At 42.9% G+C, this 21,932-nt stretch overlaps 1 protein-coding gene across 2 annotated transcripts; it reads right to left on the reverse strand.

The window, feature by feature from the left end:
• Positions 1 to 170: 170 nt before the first annotated feature.
• Positions 171 to 21,437, reverse strand: NDP (norrin cystine knot growth factor NDP). Of its 2 annotated transcripts, none has more exons than XM_065744014.1 (3): positions 21,356 to 21,437; positions 9,856 to 10,210; positions 171 to 1,654 (listed from the first exon to the last, which is right to left on the reverse strand). In XM_065744014.1, the coding sequence occupies exons 2-3, from the start codon at positions 10,027 to 10,029 to the stop codon at positions 1,427 to 1,429; spliced, it is 402 nt and encodes a 133-aa protein (XP_065600086.1). In that variant the 5' UTR covers positions 10,030 to 10,210; positions 21,356 to 21,437; the 3' UTR covers positions 171 to 1,426. The 2 variants fall into 2 exon arrangements, with proteins under 2 accessions (XP_065600086.1, XP_065600085.1); XM_065744013.1 differs by lacking the exon at positions 21,356 to 21,437 and adding an exon at positions 20,313 to 20,647.
• Positions 21,438 to 21,932: the final 495 nt, after the last annotated feature.

Raw genomic sequence — 21,932 nt, forward strand, 5'->3', positions numbered from 1 at the left:
AATTTGTTTTTGCCCTATCAGCCCCAGGAAAACCTGAGCCAAATGCAGGACAGCTGCTCTCCCTGGTAGCCCTTGGGAATCTCTTTCATCATCATTTACTGCAGACATACAGGATGGTGCTGAACAGATGGAGCAAACCCTGGGCTTGAACAAGACTTCCCACCCTTGCCACAGGGCCTCCAACAGACATTGTTGTGAAGGGGAACTGCTCCAAGGAGATGGTCTGTGCTGACGAGGAGCAGAAACTGCTCTGAAACTGAACCCTTACACAGAAAGAATGCTCCTGACATCTCCATGACTTCTATCCAAAGAATGCTCATCCTGATGTACATAGATGTATGGCCCAGCCAAGAGCTGTGGCATTCCCCAGCAGTTGCTTTCTGGTGAGTTCACCAGAACCCCAGGTAGCAGCTCTTTAAATAAATTGAAACACAACATTTGTGGTCCAGTGGATAACACTGGGGTTCAAACTCTGCCTTAAACCTTATATGGATAGATCCATGTGATTTTTCCAACTCTCTTTAAAAGGAATAAACTATACTCAGTGGTCTGTAGCTGAAATTCAGTCCTAGATTTGATCATTCAGTAGCTCTGGCTCTGTACAACAGATTAAGGAAAGACTCCATTTAGTACTCATCATTTTAATTTTTGTTTAGTTTTTAGTGTTTGAATAATGGCTTTTGTGACAGATGCAGGGTGTCACATTTACAGACTTTTAGAGGGAAAAATGCCTCATGACTTCACACTTCTCAAGAGTCCCCCAACCACTGAACTGTGATACCGTATACTGCAAATAATCATTTTAGCTGGCACTGGGTAATCCCAGAGGTACATTTAGTATTAGGTTCACTTTTCAGTGATTTATTTGTAATTTCTGCTAAACCACAGTTAAAGTTATTCAGCACTTGGCTGATAGATCAGTAATGGGTAGCCCTTGCCAACAACACAGTTTGTGTGAAGGCCAATACAGCTAGGAGTCTGAGAATACAGACAGGTAAAGATGTTGCATATGGGAACCGATGCTCATCATCTGTCTGAATGTTGGCTTCCAGTGCACAGTGGTGCTGCTTGTTCAGCCTTCTTTGTTGAGCCCTCGCTGCTCTGGGCCCAGAGTAAATCACCTCTCTGTCATCAGACCTGGGCCTGAAAAAGGAGAAACTGGCAAAAATATCCTTTCAGAAAAAAAAAAGAAAAAAAAAAACCAAAAACGTTTCTTAAAAACAAGTCCACGTGCTTTTGCCCTTGCCACAGATTGCACATTGGTACCAGCGCCATTCGGGCTCCAGGAGATGTTCTGCATTATCTCTCAGCTCCATCCATCCTGGTTACTTGTGTCCTGGGATTATCGGCCTCATCTCCAGTCACTTCGTGGGAGCACTCCCCAGCAGCAGCATCCCAGGCCTGCAGCACTGCAGCAGGTGAGTCCCTAGGAGTTGCACTCCTCGCAGTGGCAGGAGAGGATGTAGCGATAGGTGGCGGTGAGCCGCATGCCACCTGAGCAACGCAGCCGCATGGCCTTCAGCTTTGAGGTCTGTGGCCGGCAGCAGTGGCAGGTGGAGCGGAAAGGCTGTTTTAGGACAGTGCTGAAGGACACCATTGGCTCCGAGCGTGATGTCTGGCTGCAGCGCCCTTCGCAGCGAGCCAGAAGCACCATCTGTGAACGAAGAGAGATGGGTTAGGAATGTCCTTCCACCATTCCTGTCCTCACCAGCCACATCTACCCACCTTGGTGGTGGCACCCAACCCTATGCAGTACATTTTATCTGAGAGAATTAAGGAGGGCAGATAAAAATTGAGTTTTTCCTATAGTCTCAGACACCATTACTAGTAACAAATATGGAGCCTGGTACTCTGACAGGTGACCTGGGGGCTCTAAACATTTGTAGCCAGCCCTGTTTTCCAGGCACAGTGACTTTCTAGCATGGTTTGCTGGCTCTAGGCTTATGGCAGCCAAGCCTTTAAATCATCACCCATCCTAGTGCTTTGGTTAGGTGTTTTCCAGTGTTTTGAGTTTATGTACTAGTGAATCAGCAGAACTGATCCTCAGGGTCACTAAATCTCTCAGTTACTTAGAAATATAAACATATAAGTTAGAAATATAAAGAAGCTTAGTTTATTGCTTCTAAAGAATTATGTTTCTGGCACTATCTTCTGCAAAGATCACCTTGAATGTATGTTTGCAACTGTGTGCATAAATGTATAATTACATCAATTTTATCCATGTAAAATGCATTGCATAACACAAGGAAGTGAAAATGTAGACAAGCATGAACTCCTTGTTAAGTATTGGGGTTCTCTAGTGAGATCTTCCAAAAGCCAAATAGGCTCCATGCTTCTTCTGGGTGCACCAGCTGAGCTATGACCAGAATTGGCTAACTTGCATAACGAGAAGTGCTAAAGAATGAAATCCCATGGAAAGTCCACTGCTTCTGTTCCCAGCAATCCCTTGTTGAAAAGTAGAGATGGCTGCAGTATCCCAGGCTCTATGAAGGACCTTTTAAAGCTGAGATGATCATGTGTATAGAAACAGCTGTTATCACCTTGTAGAGCTAAGTTTTGTACAACTTTAAACAAACTCTTACACCTTTATGAAATATTATTTAATCCAGGTGAGCTAATTCTGATTAACCAATACAGATTTTAAATCAACTTTTTGTATCATACAAGCAAGGGCAAAATGTGATGGAGGTGATAATGTATGCACCAAAAAGCTGTAGGTTTATCCTATAACCAGAGAAAAAAAATTACCGTATTTTAACTATACTGTACACATCTCATGACTTTTTCAGACAATCCAGAAGGACAACAATAGATGTGATGGCAAATATTTTATAATATTAAGCACTTCTAATACTCTTTCACTACACACTCTCAACTGGACACAAATCTTACAAGCAGGTATATCAAATGTTTAATTTTCAGAAACACTCTTCTTTAGCTGTAGTCGTGTGGAAAGGCGAAAGGAATATATTCACTTATATTCGCATTATCAAGTACTGCCAGCTCTGCCGGTGTCCTTGGGAAAGGTACTGGTTGTCAGTAAAGAACATACTTCATACAGTACTTAAAAATGTCTCTTCTAAGAGTACTTTCATGATAAAGGATTACTTTAAAATGTGATAACGTTAACAACTACACTTCCAGTCAAAAGAAGGAAGATACCTCCATGAGCTGAAGATCTTGGCTTGGAACAAAGCACCTTCCACCTCAGTTTTCTTGAGGGCTCTTCAATGCATTACATCTTTCATAATTCCTAGTATGATTTTATTGTCCCTTTCTTTGACTATAAAATCATAGAATCGCTTAAGTTAAAAGAGACCTTTAAAGGTCATCTAGTCCAACTCCCCAGCACTGCCTATTCATAAACCTATTCACTCTTTTGCTTGTAGTAATACTGTGTACAGCTGAGCCACGCACCAGCTTCACACATATTAGCAATGTTAAGCTCATTACTATCAGTGTATTTAGTGTATTTAAGAGGGAAAAGGAAAGTTATCAGTGCTAGCACCCAGACAAAAATCCACTTTTGTCCCCAGGAAGACAAAACTCCTCTTCCACAGTGACAGACAATCAGCTGGTGAAGAGTGGCATGGCTGTCTAATTCCTTTCCTGCAATGGGAAGACAGAAGACTGAGACATGAAAAACAAATAGTTTCCTTGCCTGTTTCTTGACAGCTCTCACTAGGTCCCCCACTTTGACCAGACCGTGAGCTCTGTCCCAGACTTCCCAAGCATTGGCTGATGAAGAGGCTGAGGAGGAATCTGATTGCAGCCTTCAGTGACTTAGAAGAGCGTTACAAAGACAATGCAGAACAACTGTCTTTCAGGGGTGACAACTGGGGATATAAAATGGCCACCAGCTGCTTTATGGGAGTTTCAGAGAACTTCCAGAGTCCTCTCCAACCAGCACTTCTGTGATTCTGTGATTTCATCTCATATGTGACAGCATACACTGCTCTATGATGGACTTGACTTCTAAATGCTTCAGGAGCTGGAACAATTAGTATCTTCTGGCACATTTCTCCTAAGGTATTTTTATGCCCCACATCTGTGCTCCTGAATCAGCAAGTACTTTCAGAAACATTAGAAAAATAAATACAACAGCCCCCTAGGACTATGGAAGAGTTGCGGAAGTATAATCATAGGATAGAATCTCTGTCTCAAGCTTTCTAGTGCAAAGAAAATCAATATTTCTTCAATATGCAATTTGCATTTATAATTGCCTAGCAAACTTTGTCTTTAAAAAATTTTTTTTCATTCTGTGTAGATGATAATTTTTATCTAAAATTTTGCTGGCTGTTTATTTTTTCAGAAGAGAATGGTTAGTATTAAGACAGTAAAATGGAATTATAGACCTCATCTGAGATCATCTAGTCCAGCTGCCCACCTGCCACCTATATTACCCACTAAACCACATCCCTCAGTGCCACATCTACGTTTTACTTGATCACCTCAAGGCACAGTGACTCCACCACCTCCCTCCAGCACAGATACACAGTGTTGGTTTTACGTTTTATTTTTGGATTATAGAGTAAATTTTTTAGAAGTGGCACTACACTATGCATATCAAGTCAAGCCTGCAGGAGAAATCAATTCAGATTTTCCATTTTGATGTATTTCTAAACTTCTGAACTAACCTGAAGCCCTCAGCATAATTTAACCTCCTCCTCATAAATCCCAAAGAGCACCAGCAGACTTTGGCAGGTGTGCAAATGAGCTGGAAATAGTATGTACTTTAAAAGCTTTGCTTTGCTATTTAATCAATAGCACCAGCTGTTTATTGCATTGTATACTATAGCGCAATAGAGATTATCGCTTAAATAATTAGTAATGATATGATAGCATGGCACAGTAATACAGTAAGTGTATATATAGTAAAAATGTGTGGGTATTTTATAACCTGATATCCGCGCCTCCTGGCTCCCCTGCTCCCCCATGCATAGTAGTCTGTTCATGTCACCTTGTGATGCTATTCACGGAAGTATAGACAATGCAAGGCAAGAGCAGTGGGGCTCCTGCATGCTTGTTTGAGCAGCTAGAAAAGTCTGTTGGTTTTTTTCACTTCAAGTCAGTAATCTCACAGCCACCTGATGGTTATAGAACAACCACATTCTGGAAATTTAGAATTTATTAACTGGTTTGTTACTGTGGGTATTAGTAGTCCTGTTTTCCACATTCTTCAACAGCATGTTGAGGCCTGAACAGATGTGCTGAATGCATGAGTAAAGAATTGCATACAGCATTCATGGCCTGGCTGCAAGCAGGAATGGCTGCAATCCTCATGAGCCACCTCCTTAGCAAAGGTATTCCAATATTTGCTAAGTCTTTCTTCATCTGGTACTTGTGTCTCTGGCCTAGATTCTTTGCTATATCAGTGGCTATATCAGGATATCAGTGGCAGCATGCCTCTGGCACATCTGGAGGAAGCACTTGTGACAGTAGATACCATAATTTACAAGAGTCTCCTTCTCTGGAGACGTTCCAGACCCACCTGGACGCCTACCTGTGCGACCTGGGCTAGGGAGCTGCTTTGGCAGGGGGTTGGACTCAGTGATCTCCAGAGGTCCCTTCCAACCCCTATAATTCTGTGACTCTGTGGTTCTATGAAATAAGAATGTGGTAAACACTGATGATTTATCTTCCCTTTAATTTCAAATAATTTGTTTTCACACAAAATGTTTACTTTAGAGCTCAACATAAGAGAACACGAACTCGCCTTTCAAGATTTCAAGCCTGAAAAATCTAGTGTTAAAGCTGTCTAGTAGTCCACATTTGTAGCCTCCAGTCTCTTATTTTACCACATAGAGAAAAAGAATAGGGAGAAACAATGAAAAAATCCTTGCTGGTTGCATTTATCTTGTCATCATTTGCTTCAAACAAAGACAGTATATATGCAGATGTGTGGTCTCCGCATTGGCCATCCTACTGTTCTTCAGAAAGAGATTTGCCTCACACACCCAGTTCCTAGTGTTAATGAAGAGGAGCAGCAGCCCATGCCAACATTTCTACAAGCTGGGACATATAGTAGAGTAGTTTTAGGGTAGAAAGGCTGGCTGTGGTACAGGAGCAAAGCTCAGCTACACTGAACCTGGGAGTGAGTCAAGAGGAGCCATGTTGGCTGATCTTTTCATCACTGGAATGCCTTTGTACACAGAGTAAATTATTCGCTTCTCAGGTTCAGTATGGGAATACGGTAATACTGCTAGCAGTAGCAGGCCATTAAGTGTAAATGCACAGAGAGGAACACCACCAGAAAATCATCCCAGCTTAATGACCAAGGGCTGTAGGGAGAGGCTGTGGCAGAGGTTGGGAACCAACCTGCAGGTGCTGAAGGCCAGGCTGAATGGGTCCTGTGCAGCCTAGTCTGGTGGGAGGCAGCCCTGCCCACAGCAGGGGGTTGGGGCTGTGTGGACTTTGAGGTCCCTCCAACTCCGTCAGTGATTCTATCATTATATGATTCATCTGCAGGTCTTGCTCACTCTCTTCTTGCTGGAGAAGCTGACAGCCAAGCTTCTCAAAATGGGCAAGTGGGACAGCCAAGCTTGGGTCTCCCTAACATTGGTCTCATACCAGCACTGCCTGACATGCTGTGCCTATTTACTTCTGATCCACAGCAGCATGAGATCAGAGGTTTTTGTCCTACTGCTCCTGAATTCAATGAACAAAAGCATATATTACTTGTGATTCAGGAGAGTTTGTTTTTCTGATTTTAGCCCATACTGAATTTTCTTCCCATGTGGAAAGCAACCACCATTACTGAAAGTGTAACTGCCCTGGCACATTGCCTCTGACAAGATGAACACAATGGGTCCTAGCCTGACCTCTGTTCATTCAGCCCTGGAGCAAGAGGAATGGGGCTTATTTAGGACAGGGCCAAAGGTTCCCATGTCCCAATCTCTCTTCTTTTGTGGGCTGTCACCCACCCACATTCATTCCCTGGCTTCAGTGTATTCCCACAGCAAGGCTTTGCCTCTGCTTGGCTCTACTTCAGTGCTGGCTGTCCAGCAGCCATCATGGTGGCCAGCCTTTCCTCTCCCAAAGTCTGATGCCTCTCCACTCCCAGCCTCACAGATTTACATTCTCCCACATCCCCAGAGCCAGCCCCTGACTCACCCTGCTGCTGTTTTGTTGTTGTTGTTACATGCTAAGGGTACTGCTTCCTACACAACTCATGAGCTTTGGTGCCTCATCTGTGTCTCATCATGGAGGCTTTTAGGATCAGTGTTATTAGGTGGAGCCTCAGTCCATGTGACCAGGAGTTGTGACTGCACCTTTCCAGGATTCTGTAGGGTTTTTGCACAAGGGCTTGGATATCTGTGCTCCTACAAACATGAACCCTTTCATTTTGTGGTTGCCTTTCTTCCTCCGTCATCATCATTTCTGCCCTCCAGATTTATGTTTGCCTGGCTGCTACAAGCATCACACAGAGCATTGATTTTCCGAAGAAATAATGAGAGGCAGGAAAGGAAGGAAGGTAGGGAAGGAGGGAAAAGAAGGAAGAAAAGAAAGGAAGAAAGAAAATAAGGAAAGAATCCCATCAACAAGTTGTTTTCTTAGCCTTCCTAAAGGCAGAGAAAAGCAATCAAGCATGTAAGACGGGGAATGATGGAAATGAGAACAAGGAAGGCAATCTAATTAAAAACATGTTCTTCTAAAACAGAGCTTTGATAAAAAGCTGTTGACATAAACGTCTGTAGCTAACTGCAAAAATGTCCATGACAGTTTTTTAAATGAGGCCTTTAATGGAACTCATGCTTGAAAATATTATTACATCTTCTGCCTTCCCAAATTCCACAGTGGTTTCAAGAACAATGTTTCAAGAATACTGCAAGATGTATGACTTTCTCCTAGAGTGGAAAATGAAAACAGTTTCCCTACAAAGCAGAGTAATTTTGACTGTTCCTAAAAAAACTCTTCTTCTGTAAAGTTAAGCTCTTTCTTTGTTAAGGTCTCAGGGATCTGAATCATTCTGCTAGACAGATGGCTTCTGTTCTGGATCTGGCATATAAACACACATCAATATTAGACTTGCTAATGAAAATTAGATGTGATGTCTGCTTCTGTATATTTTGCAATAAAATATAAACAAGTTAAAAAAAATAAGGAAGGTTCTGCTGGAGTAGCTGTGGGAATTGCAGTATTTCATGTTTCCACTGTGTTTCCATTTTGGATCTAGGACTGAATTTCTGTCAGAGACTTTGCCCTTTTTTGGAGTGATACACTGGTTTCACCAAGGCATCCTTTTTCACTCTGTTCATTTTCTCTCTTAGTGCAGCATAGAATTACAGAAGTTAAAAATTACTTCAGAAATTGCAAGATGTATTACTTTGCTGTCCATCTTTATTAAACAAGGATTATGTTTACCATCTTTTTCTGTGGAGAGGCTGACAATTGTACCCACATGGAAAGAAATCTTGTTACATTTGGAAAAGTCCCCCAGGTATAATTTAACCATTTAAATTCTTCTTGCTTGTGATGTCAAACAGATATTGAAAACAGGTTTCCAAAACTTTTGGAAATGTAGTCCATTATAGTAATGGAATGCATAGACAAAATAAAGGAGGGATGAAAGAACACAGTGCGCTCCTGAAAAACTGTGCTTTCCTTTGAATTCAAGGAAGTATGAGGTACTGACTTTCCTGACTGTATTAGATTTTGTCTGAACTATGTCACTGGCCTTCAGTGTGTTGGATTGCCTTGCCATCGCAATCAGATCACAGAATCATGGAATCGTAGGGGTTGGGAGAGATCTGTAGAGATCATCGAGTCCAAGCCCCCTGCCAATGCAGCTCCCTAGATCAGGGAGGAGTCCAGGCAGGTCTTGAACCTCTCCAGAGAAGGAGATTGTCATAAATTATGGTATCTTCTGTCACAAGTGCTTCCTTCCACCACCTCTCTGTGCAGCCTGTGCCAGTGCTCCATCAACTGCACTCTGAAGAAGTTCCCACACGCATTTGTGCAGAACTTCCTGTGCATCCTGTGGCCATTTCCCCTCATCCTATTGCCACACACTGCTGAGAAGAGTTCAGCCTCATCCCTTTGCCTCATGCTCCTTAGAGTCTTATAGACATGGATCTGATTCCCACTGAGTCTTCTTTTCTCAAGGCTGAACAGCCCCAGGTCTCTCAGCCTCTCCTCATAAGGGATGTGTTCCACGCTCTTTACCATCTTTGTAGCCCTCCACTGGACTCTTTTGAGGACATCCTGGTCTTTTTGTACCAGAGAGCGCAGAACTGAACACAATAGTCCAGGTGAGGCCTGATCAAGGCAGAGTAGAGGGGGAGGATCACCTCCCTTGACCTGCATTCATTACAACTTTATTGCTTGATTCTTTGTCTCAGCGCTTATCTCACAAGCTATAATTTTGCATGCTCCAATTAATAGCTCATTTGCAGGAGGGTCTAACTAGGATAGAATCACAGAATGATTTGGGTTGGAAGGAACCACAAAGCCCACCCACCAAAACCCTTGCCATGAGCAGGGCTGCCCCCCACCACCTCAGGCTGCCCAAGGTCCCTTCCAATCTGGCCTCGAGTGCCTCCAGGGATGGGGCACCACAGCTTCTCTGTGACAACCTACTCTCTTACGAACTTGTCCATCTCCTTGGCATTGGCAGCCTAGCCCTGAGCATGCTCCTAGGAATCACCTCATTTACTGCATGTTAATCTGATCATCTATGTGTATTTCTCCTTTTGAAGAAGTGAAGAAGAAAAATTCAAGAGACTTCCTCTCCAGCTGGCGTGTATACTCAGATGCCTCTACGTACGTGTATATCTGTGTTTGGTTGCAAGGAATTTATACTCATACAAAATGATTCATTGTGACAATTGTCCTGTGGAGAAATAGAGCTCTTACCTTTGAGCTGCACTTGTACAGGGGGTGGCTTATGGAGTCCACGTAGTGATGCCTCATGCAGCGGCTGGGATCGGCATCGATCATGAAGGAACTATCTGGTTTGCTGTCCGTGTCTCCCATCATGGCCAGGAGTGAGAGCATGGAAATCGAAGCTGCGAGTACATGACTTCCCATTGTTGAGGAGCTTTGCTGTGATAACAGCAGAGGGAGGTAGAGGATTAAAAAAACTCCAAATACCAGGAGCCAGTTCCTCTCCGGGAAAGTGAAAAGTCTGGTTTAAGTCTCTTAGTTGTCATTCTTCCTCTGGAGTTAGAATTTGCTGAGATTGTAATCCATCAGAGAATCTCCCATGTAGCTGGAATAAAAACGCCATAAATCACAATCCTGACCAAAAACAGCTCTGAAGAAAAACAGACATAAATAATAATAAGGCTCATAGGATTTTTGCTTGCCAAAATACACTCTCTGGGAGAGCATCATTCCCACAGTGGGTACAGCACGTGGCATTAGGAAGGAGATGTGTTACTTTAAGTATTGCTTCATCACTTTTACCACAGAGGACCTTTCAATTTTTTATATTACAAGTGTTGCAGCACCCGTCTCATTCACTCAGCAATGTCCCTAATGGGTTCCCCTCAAAACTGGTGATGGGTAACACATTAGAGCTTGCTGCAAACAGGAGGGACAGCATATTCATTTGAGGTGTCAAAAAGCATATTTAGAGGTAGAGCCAGGCTGCCTCCTGTCTTACAAAAGGGAATTTCCCAGGCAGCAAATGGAGAAGGGGGAGGCAGGCAGGGCTCCTGCAGGGGTGAGGGACACAACTGGTCGCAGCCTGGGCACAAACATTGCAGTCCCTGTTAATTAAGGAATGGTATCTGAAAAACAACTAGTATTCCATAACATCCAAGTGCATCCCAGCTATTGACTGGGGAAAAGATAGGAGATGAAATCATACAAATTGCCTTTCAGTCATTTAGGTTTGTGGCATGTTGTTGACCAGGAGGGATCTCTCAAAACCTGTCTTGAAACAACCTCAACCCCCTCCCTCCCTCCCCCATGAGGACATCTCCCTGGGCTGCCCACGGCTGTATTCTTAAATGGGTGATTTAACTTTGCTTTTACTACAGACAGCTACAGCATGAAAGAGCTGTGAATTATCCATCTGAAGCATAACCTGCTGGAGCAAGAGCAGTTTTCAGCACAGCTAAAAGTGTGAGGCCTTTCTGAAGAAAATTATGACAAAGAAAAAATCAGTGCTCATGCAACACCCCCTGAAGCTTCTTGCCTATTTAAAGAGATGCCATGTACCCTTATTGCCTTGCACAAGCCTCATTCAAAGCAGCTTTGTGCTTTGCTGACAATACTCTAAGACGACTGATACTCATCTCTCGAACAGCCTGAAACGGAGAGGCCTCCCCACCAGAGTGCTCAATGATTTGTGTACTGCTTTATAGCTCGCTCCAACACTTTTGCAAGAGGAGCACATAGCAGCAGTAAACACTTCCAGAGCTTGTCCAAGCTGGGAGTCAAGTCTTGTCAGGCAAGATCTCATGCTAGGAAGAATGTACGTAATTAGGGATGATCTGTGTGTTAGACATTTATGAAACCCTTTTTTGGATTTGAACTATTGTTCATGTGCCTAAATAGAAAATGAAAATATATGCAACTTTATTTAACGAACAGCATATTTTTTTCCCAGAGTCTGATGTCTGACCTGCTGTACTTAGCCATGGAAGTCATAGAAGTCCTTTCTGTAAGCACATGTCTTATAGTGGATGTGGCACTGAAAAAATACAATGTCTTCTCAGTACAAGGAGATTAAGCAATATTAAAAACAGGATATCAGGTACATTTGTGCACACTCTTCTTCATCTCTACAAATATTCCTCCAAACATTTCAGCAAGTCAAGATGGAAACCTTGCTGTCATGGGAACTGGGACAGAGCCCTCCACAGAAGCAAGACTGTGGTTCACAGAGATGTTGTCCAAGCATTAGCTAACAGGAGGAGTGATGCACTTTTTTATGTTTAACCTTTTACCTACTTTCCCATTCTTCTTTCTAAAGAGGCTGACCAAAACACTGTGCTTGGCAGAGCTATGTTCCAGCATAGCTAACCAGTATTACACACCCAGCAACTCCTTCTCTGTCCAAGAAAATCTACTTGATATTGGACAATCTCATCTCATTTACCACTATGTCCAGGGATCCCCATTTCGCACTCTCTCTGTCCCACTCTTCTTTTTTTGCTATATCTTCCTATGGTTTTGATCAGTATGATTTAATACAGTGAGAGAAATCTGGCATCCTGGCTCAGTTTTCAAAGGCTTATCTCTGTAGTTTGATTCAGGAAATAATTGAATGACACAGAGCCTGCCTCACAAAAACACTGTGAGAAAGTTGAAAAGAAGCACGGGAAAATGTGAGAAAAGGAAAGTGTCTGTACTTTCTTTAGGATAAGTGCAGCACAAAATCTGCACAAAAAGCCTTTTAAAAGCTCCCTGATACTTTCCTGCCAAAGAAATGTAGTTTGGTAATAAAGATCCAAAAGAAGACAAGCAGAGTGTTATATTTTTTAAGTAAAAAGAGACCATCTTTCTGTCTTTTGTGACCCATTATTCGTGAAAATGCTGTGATCTGTTGTTGATGGACAAACTGGCAAAATGAATGTCAGAGTTGGAAGCAGGACTACAAGCAACACTGGGATGTTTGCACCTCCAGTGCCTACTGTTATACCTATGTGAGGTATGAACATACATTTCTCAAGGGCATACACCATATATTAATGAACTATGTGGAAAAATGTATATACCTCACAGGAATATTTAGATATACAGATTTGGATCAGAGGTAAAACATTTCTTGAATTGATTCTAAAAAGTCTAAATATTTTTATTCATGTACATCACCATGACATGACATACCCATTTCCAGCTAAAACTGTGCAATGGGATTTCATTTCAAATTAGCATTCAAATTTTATTACCAAAAAAAAAAAAAACCCAACACTTTTTTTTTTTAATTCTGTCTGAAATTATAAAATCCCACACATTATGTGGCTTTGGGAATTACATCTGTCTGTCCTTCTATCTCAAAGCAGAAGTATCATATTAAGTGTCACCTCTTATAATTAATTACTGTAGATGCACTTAAGATGATATTTTGTGTTTTATGTCATTTGGAATATACCACCTTTTTGGTCAAAATCAACAATTTCAGATCGATTTTTTGTTTATTTTATTTGAGCTGCCTTTCTCTCAGTTTCTTCTCATCTGCAAAATTGTGGTGAGCAGTCAATCTGCCAAGCTAAGAAAGTTGAAGATGATATGCTTCTGTTTCACAGCATCCCACAAAGAGAAAGATGTAATTGTGACTACATATTTCATTTTCACTTTTCAATGAAAATTGGCTACAAAAATATTTGGCCAAAGAATGAATGAAAATCACTGCTTCCCACTCTTTCAGAATTCACTGATATAAGCATTACATGCTGTTAATAATAGGCTTACAGTGCACTTTCCCTAAAACTGCTTTTTAGGAACTCATATGGACATACTATGCTAAATTACAGCTGTCATTCAAAACTGCTACAACTGTTATCTAAAAATTGCAGGGAAAAATAGAAGACATCCCAAAGCCAAAACATGCAAACATACAGTCTAAGACTGCACCACGCATGAATACTGGGGCAGAGTTAAGGCTACGCTACCAACTTTGTGCTATCATTACCTGTTCTTTGAATGCTTGAAATAAAGATTTTTTTATCACAGTCTCAATGTCATTTAAAGAGCAGAGGAGGTTAAGCTTTTTGATTTGCTCTAAGAAAAGAAGAATAATTCCATCATCTGGAATTATTTAGTCAGTTACTTTGAAAGAACATAAACAGAAATTCTCTTCTGCTATGTATCTTGGAAAAAATCAAGAAATGAGGAATTCTCCAAAGGTCTATTGGATCTGCTCTGCTTTTACCCTGGAAGATAGGAAAGGAGCAACGGAAAACCTCATTTCTGGTGTACTTCCACTTAGCTGTTCCCTGATTATGAGCCTGTGAATCAGGCATGCACGTATGTTCAGCTTGGCCTTCATTTGCAGAGTATTTTTTGTTCTTGAGACTCCTGCTTTATGATGATGGTGCAGTTCAATTCACTCAATGTCTTTTATGTTCTAGAGGCTGCCAAAATCCAGTTGGAGCAGCAGTGTGTATATATAACTAAGCCCGGCCTTGCGTGTTGTGCATATTTTGTAAACACAATTACTTGGAACCTGCCATGTGGTTCCCTCATTCTCAATTAGCTATGTAAACAGAAAAGTTATAAGACTACTCAGTTTCTCCAAAATCCAGCCCTAAAAAACTAAGTGTGTGTGTGTGTGTGTTTAGATTACTGTTGCTGTTCTGAGAAAAACAACACAGAGATTTCATGAGGGCAAAGTGGACTTTTTGATAACTTCAACACACCTGGAAAAGAATCAGATCAAATGACTTGAGATTTGGTGCATTTGCACACTGCTAAGATCTGAACCTGAGCTGTGCTACGTATGCAGTGGTCAGCAGAGCAAAGGAAGTGATTGTATGTCTCTGCTCAGCCCTTGTGAGGTTCCACTTAAAGTAATGAATCCAGGCCTGGGGTCCCCAACACAAGAAGGAGTGGAGCTGTTAGAGTGGGTCCAGAGGAGGGCACAAAGATACTTGGAGTGCTAGAGTACTTCTCCTGTGAAGAAAGGCTGAAGGAGCTGGATTTCTTCAGCCTAAAGGAGAGAAGGCTTAGGGGGGGACTTCACTGTGGCCTTCCAGTATTTAAAGTGGGCCTAGAGGACAGCTGGGGAGGGAGTATCTATTAGGGAATGTAGTGCTAGGACAACGGATATTGCCTTTAATTGAAAAGAAGGTAGATTTAGATTAGACATCAGGCAGAAATTCTTTTCCCAGATAGTGGTGAGGCACTGGCGCAGGCTGACCAGAGAAGCTGGGGGTGCCCCATCCCTGGAGGTATTCTGAGCTGGGCTGGATGGGACTTTGGGCAGCTTGGTCTAGTGGAAGGTGTCCTAGACCATGGCAGAAGAGTTGGAACTGGGTGGTCCTTAAGATCCCTTCCAACCCAAGCCATTCTATGATTCTACTGTTAGGATTTGTTCTGCAGGGTTAAGTTCTCCACTACCATGAAAAGGGCCATAAAAGGAGGTGGGGATGGGAGGTGGGGATGGGAGGTGGGGATGAGAAACCTGTGTGCAACCACATTATATGATCTGCTCTCAGGTCTCTTTCAGGCTCCACAGCACTTTGAAGGCTTCCAAGCCATGCCACCTTTGCCCAGGAACTACTTAGGTAACATTATCATGGGTCAAAATCTTAGAGGTGATCATTTGAGCAATTTAATAGAATGGTTTATCTCCTAGTAAAGACAACCTAACATGATCTGTCTGATCCTGTTTGCTGTCAGCTCAGAGGCTTTATAAGCCTGGGTATGCTTTAGCTTTGTTAATAAATGTGCTTTTCATTTCATTACATTATTCTACTGCAGTCACCTTCCACCAGTGATGTAGCTGGCCTGCTACGTACCCATTCAAAATACTTTTGTATTTTGTGACCGTTGCATTGTTAGAGAAATGTCTCCACGCAGCACTCAGACAGATTTCTTCCCTCCATTTTGCCACAGAGGTGGTGGTGACCAGTGGGACACTGGGAAGCAAGCCCACAGGGACACTGAGGGCTGAGTCTTGACCATGCCACAGGGATGTGTGTACTCACAACACAAAAGCAGTGCAGTTCTGTGCAATTCATGAAGAAAAGGCCTGGAGATTCCTGGCTACCAGCATGAGAAAGAATGGAAACAACAAAAAAGAAAACAGAATAAATCATAGAATCATAGATTGGCAAGGGACTTCAATGCCCATCCAGTTGCAACTCCCCTGCCATGGGCAGGGCTGCCACCCATGAGGTCAGGCTGCCTAGGGCTTCATTCATCCTGGCCTCAAACACCTCCAGGCATGAGCCATATGTAAAGGGCTTAGAAGAAGGGGCTTGAGACTCTTTGTTCAGATGTCCACAGGACGGAAGCACATATTCTGGTCTTTCAGAGGGCTGCACTGCCCTATGGCCTGCCAGCCAGCAGCTGCAGAACACCGTCCCATAAAACCCAAGAAGAAAAAATGGAACAATAGCTCTGGACAGACAGAAATGTCAGACACACTAGTGGAGAAATGCCTACATTTCATTTTCTGCTCTGAAGCTTCTCTAACATGTTAGCTACTCTAAAGGAAAAGTACCTGTGCCAGTAAGCAGACTGAAAAAAATAAAATAAAATAGGAAAACCATGGTAATTCATAAGAAATAATGAGTCAGTAATTGCAGCACATGCAAAGGAAAAACTCATGGCTGCTGATGGCCCGGGAGCAGGGAGTTCTGGTGGCTGCTGTGCAGGGCCCCACAAGTGAGGGCACAGTGGAGGGACTGGGAGCATGAGATGGAACAATTCAAGCTGAACAGCACTCAAACAAGCAACGTTTTGCTCCCCTTTTGAAGTTTTCAAGCATGTTTTCAGTCCTCCAGGTAGCTGAGAGGGGGGAGAGCTACCAGCGCTGCTGGGCAGATGAAATAACAACGTCTAGTGGGTGCTGCGGGCTGGCGCCCAGCCAGCAGACAGGCAGGGACAAAAATGGAGAAAGGTTTTTAATACACTTGCAAAGAATAGCTACTAGTAGACAAAAGAGTGCTTGTATTTTTATTCTTTCTTTTTGCTGTCTCTAGGAAACTTTAAATAGATTGATTAGAGGAGTGCATAGGATCTGTCTCTAATGAGCCCCAGAGCAGGCAGAACCATTTAATGGCAAGGTGATGCCAGCTTTCGATTCCTTCTTCAGTCTTGTGTCTTACAGAGCAGTCCTGATTTTGAGCTGGGGATGGAAATGGGGAGGAATCCAGCTTTGCACTTTCTCATCCAAACAGTGCTGAATGGTATTGCTTGTATGGTCCAGAGCCAAGCTGATACGAAAGGTCCCCATCCCTCCCAGCAGGAAACCAGCAGGGTGAAGGCTGCTTGGTACATGCAGTATTCCCAGCTGAGCATTAGCTATAGGATCTGCTTCAGTAATTACCTCTATGTTAGTCTTATGACCCAACATAGGTAAAATGACTCTTGGCCAAATTACAAGTTGCTGAGAGGTCTAGGGCATTCAGGCATGTGTTCTCTTACCTGTTGGAGTGTGCTACAAAACACTCTGGTTCTCTGGCTTTCATTATACTGTTCACCTGATGATTAGAGATTACTTTTATGCATTTACCGAAGAGCTGTAGTTATCACTAGATGCAGGAATTAATTCCTTATTCTTTAACATTAAGCAAAGACATCCCTGCCACCAGGACCAGCAGTGTGCTATACATGCTGGAGATAGCCCACGACTGAAAGAAATGTTCTCTGCAGCAAAATCCTCTCTTCTTTTATAGACAGGCAAAGTTCAGACTAACATCTACGCACCTCAATTAATTACAGAACCTAAGCATTTGGCTCATGGTACCAGTTTTATGTCATCTAACAGCATTCCCCTAGGTCCCACTCTCTTTGAGCTGCGCTGCTATGACAGTAATGTGATTGTCACTGCCATGGTATGCTTAACCTTTGCCAAACCAGAGCGGAGGCATTAACTCAGATCTTCAACTCACATGTCTTAAAGGGCAATGTAACCTGTGCTGCTGCTACTCTGCTGAACCGATGCCTGCAGCCCCATAACAATGAGCATGAAAATGAGCGTGACAAGCATGAGCCATAACAATGATTGATGCAGGTAGAAAAATAACAAAGAGAAGCTGAAGAATAGCAGTGCAGTGGAATTCCTGGGTGCGCTGTCTCCATGGCATCAGCAGGCAAATGTTGGGACGCCAGAAGAAAGGCTGAAATTGCCCATGGTAGAAGGGATCTCTGTGAAATTCACACAGTGAAATTCCAGCAAAGGGGAAAAGAACCGGTGGTGTCTGAAAGTGGTAGTGCCACTGCCACCCGGGTAATGGTCTGAATTAGATTATGTGAAAAAAGAAGGAATATATAGACCGCCAGCTGCTCAAAGGCTTACTACAACCTTGCTTTTATTGTTCGGCTAAGTTAGAGGTGGGGCATCAGAAGGATTCCACACATACCACTGCTGAGAAATTTTAATATGTTCCACACTGACACATATAAAAAGGAAATAACAGCTGATCATATCCAGCAGAGACAGCAGCATCTCTTCATATGCCTGCAAAGAAGTGTGGGCAAAGTGGGGTGCTCTTGCTCAGAGACAGACTGCTGAGCTAACCCAGCAGCAATCCAGCATTTCTCTTGCCAACAAGCTGGTGAGAGGGCTGCTGAGTAGGAAGCAAGGAAAGAGCAGGAAAAAAGGTGAAGTGGGCATGGCTACTCACCCCATCCCAAGATACCAGGGTGTGGGGAAGGGCAAGGAGTGGAGACGCTGCACGTTGAACACTGATGAAAAGAAACGTGTTTACACAACCTGCAGCGATCCAATAGAACAAGATATCACAGAGGGCAAAAGTTGAGTAGGGCTCAGCAAAAGGACTCGATATGTATGGGAGGGTTGCAGTCTGAAGGGTTTTATTTTTAAAGAGTTTTGGGAAGGGCTGTAAGCTCTCAGGACTCTGAGAGCTCAGCTGATGGGGTGAGGGAAAAATCCTTCATGGCAGAAAGTTCCCCTGTTGCTGCCTGCCCCAGGGTCTCTGTGCTCTGCTTTGATGTGGCCGCTTCCAGCCATGCTCAAGAGGTGATTACTCAAATAACAGGGCGCTGCAGTACAGGCTCATGTAGCAAACCTTTTCCAAACCTCAGAGAGGCAAGTGCCTCCTAGTGCTCAGCAGAACATTAGAAGGAGGGAAACTCATTCTATTTGAAATATAATTATCTGATAGTTGTAATTGTAATTACAATAGTAGTGTTTGGGAGAAACGGGATCTTTTTAAAATTCTACTTTCCATTAAACAATCTTCCAGATTTGTTGTAAAAACACGCATCCCAGTGACTTCACACAAGCTTTGCACCATAGGTCTTCAGGTCTCTGCAAGGCCCAAGAACAGCCTTGTTCATTTCCTAGTGCATCTGGCAACAGACGTATTCAGAGGGGGATAGCAGCAGGCCCAGGGAAATGGGGAATGTATTTGACTCGACAAGGGCTCTCTGTCAAAAAAGCCACTGTGAGCATCAGCACTGGCCTGCAAGAAGGTTGTTCACCTCCCAGCCACCATGGCAAAAGATATTGCTGCACAGGCTACTCAAACAAGCAAGAGCAATGGCTGTTGCTGAGAACAGACACAGTTTGGTGGCTACTGGGGACATTTCTACAGCTAACTCTACACAGGGCTGTCCGTAACAAGTTTGTAATTGGAATAAGCAGTGATAGCTTCTAATTATGTCCTTTTAACTAAATCAAATTTCTTCCTATTTTGTAAGTTGGAAACATCGTCTATTCATTCCCCATTTGCTTTTAAATGGCAAATCTTTAAGCACATAAATAGCAAATCTTGAAGTATATTTTTATAATACCAGTATTACAAATAAGATTGCATTGCTCCAGAATGAATAACGTCAAGGTACAAGTCACTTTGGAACCTCTGATTCAAACTGATTAGTAATTACTCACTAAGTAGTTCTATTTAAGTCAAGGGAATTATTCATGTGCAGAACTCACAGCTCACAGATATGAATAAGATCTCACAGTCTGGGCAAATCTTAGTATCATTAGCAATTCAACAAGAAAAAAAAAATAGAGGTCCTAAAACACAGATTTTCTTTGGAGGAAGGACAAATAACCACAGTACTGTGATTATTGTATTCACATTTGTTGACCTGTACCAGATATATGGGTTGCTTACAGTAGGAAATAATTTTACAGCAAGGAGCTGATTTGAAATGAGTTTGTACCCACTGGTGGTTTTAAATAATCATTTCATAGAATCATAGAATAACTCGAGTTGGAAAGTACCCGTAAGTATCATAAGTATGCAGAGTCCTCACCTCACAGCGACTAGGACAGAGTCACTAACCCTTAGAAACTGTAATGTTTAGCAATAAAAAATTGTTTTTTCATCTCTAAAGAGCTGCAGAAACTTTAGCTAGACACTTGGCATGCCATCTGTCAGAGGTAGAAATAAGTAGGATGTATTATGGGGACACTGTGGGAGAAATTTAAATCAGCTTACAGAGTAGGGATAAGAAATCTGCCTGGCAGTCCCACAGCAGTCAGTGCACACACACTGCCTTGCAAAATCATATCTGTCACAAGAAATCTTTGCCTCAAACAGACATTCAGTTTGAGTCTCTCTACTGACTCTGGAACATTTAGCTAATTCAGCACAAACAACTGAGACTGCTTCTCATATGGTCTGTCCTCGTTACTCAGGTTTTCTTTCTTTTTTTTTTTTTTTTTTTGCCACTGAACCCATTAATTTGAACTTTTATAGGTTGAATTCTCTTACCTGAATCTCAGCAGAGAGATGAGGCTTTCCTCCCCAGCAGGACTCTCTCAGGGCACTATCCACTCCAGAGGACTGCACTTACACTGCTCTGCTGCTTTATCTCTTGGCTCATAACAGCAAAACTCTTCCTTTCTCCCTGAGAGGCAGAGAACAGCCATGCTTGTCCCCTGACACTGCTGCACAGAGACACAGTGCCCCAGCACACCGGGATTTCAGGGTGCCGTGAGCCTTCCCCTCCCACAGCTGGTGGCTGGGGGTCCCACGCAGCATCCTCCCACCCCAGCGACCACCCGCCCGGCCACACGCACAGCACAGCGCGTCGTGCCGAGGGTCTGCTATCTACTAAATATACCCTGTGGGGCTACAGCAAAGGCGAACGCCACGGCTTCCCTCATAGGTTTCAGCCAATCAAGGATGGGTATGAAATCTAGCCTAATCCATAGCCAGTGCTGTCCAGTCTGTAGTAAAGCTTCCCAGAAGTTTGGATAAATAATAACGTGCAAATTAAGGGTGCTCCCACAGAGCGTGACACACAAAGCTAGAAATAAATATTGCCTGTTGTTTGGAATTGTTCTGAGTGCTCCAGCAGATGACTGGCAAAAGAAGGATGTGCATAAGTAGCAATAAAAGTAAACAGCTCAGTTTTAAAGTAGCAGGCTTGTCTGCATCCGTGGAGCCCTACTGCAATGGGACAAAGCCAGTGATGGCAATAGCAGCACTTGAGGCAGCACCCAGCTAGTCCATTCACTCCAAGTCATACAGTGACAGCCAGTGCAGAGATGCAAAAGGGACCCAGTGCAATCACAAAAATAAAAGTTTAAGCAAGTTGCTCAGGCTGTGCTACCCCTCTGCTTGCTTACAAGCATCTTTCAGGCAGAAGACCCCAGCATAGGGAGACAGGTACTAGAGCTGTGCTAAGTATCATATTTTAATTAAAAGCCAGCACACAGAGACCATGTGTTTGTCAGATTAAGGGACAAAGTGCTCAGTTTAAGCCCATGAAACACTCAAAACCCGGAAGAAACTCTTATTTGTGTGCTTACCTTCAGCAAATGCTCTGCTCCTTCCTTCCCTCCAACTCTTCGGAGAGCTAAAATGAGGTCCTGTTACTTCCAAATGCTTTTGTTCTTCTGTCCCTCTGTCACATGGTTTGCCTTTTATATTTGCAACACACAAAAGTTAGGGCTGTTTAAGAGAGAGGGAGAGAGAGGGAGAGAGAATGTCAAATGGAAAAGTGCCATTGCAGTCATATATCAATCAGGGCAGCGGCAGCAGCAGCTCACTGGCAAATGGGAATTCCACAGAAATGCAAAGCTCTTGTTATCTGAGAAATCACAAAACACCACCAGCCAAGCTCCCCTCTGCAGGGACTTCTTATTATTGGCAAGCTGGGGAATAGAAGGAAACGTAGGCTTTTGTTGTTGTTGTTATTGTTTCAGATCTGGAGATATGTATGCAAGGGCACATGTAAGACAGTGGAATACAAGTCCTGAATAAAATTTCATTCTAAATAAATGTGCTGTGTGCAAGGTAAAGGAAACCACTGTGCAGTGAAATAATTAGAGCTAAGAAAATAACATGAAAATAATAGTTTAAAAAATTTTATGTGTTCGCACTTGG

This window comes from Cyrtonyx montezumae, unplaced genomic scaffold (genome assembly GCF_038088225.1).
Source record: "Cyrtonyx montezumae isolate F1298 unplaced genomic scaffold, pur_monq_1.0 scaffold_3, whole genome shotgun sequence".
NCBI lineage: Eukaryota > Metazoa > Chordata > Aves > Galliformes > Odontophoridae > Cyrtonyx > Cyrtonyx montezumae.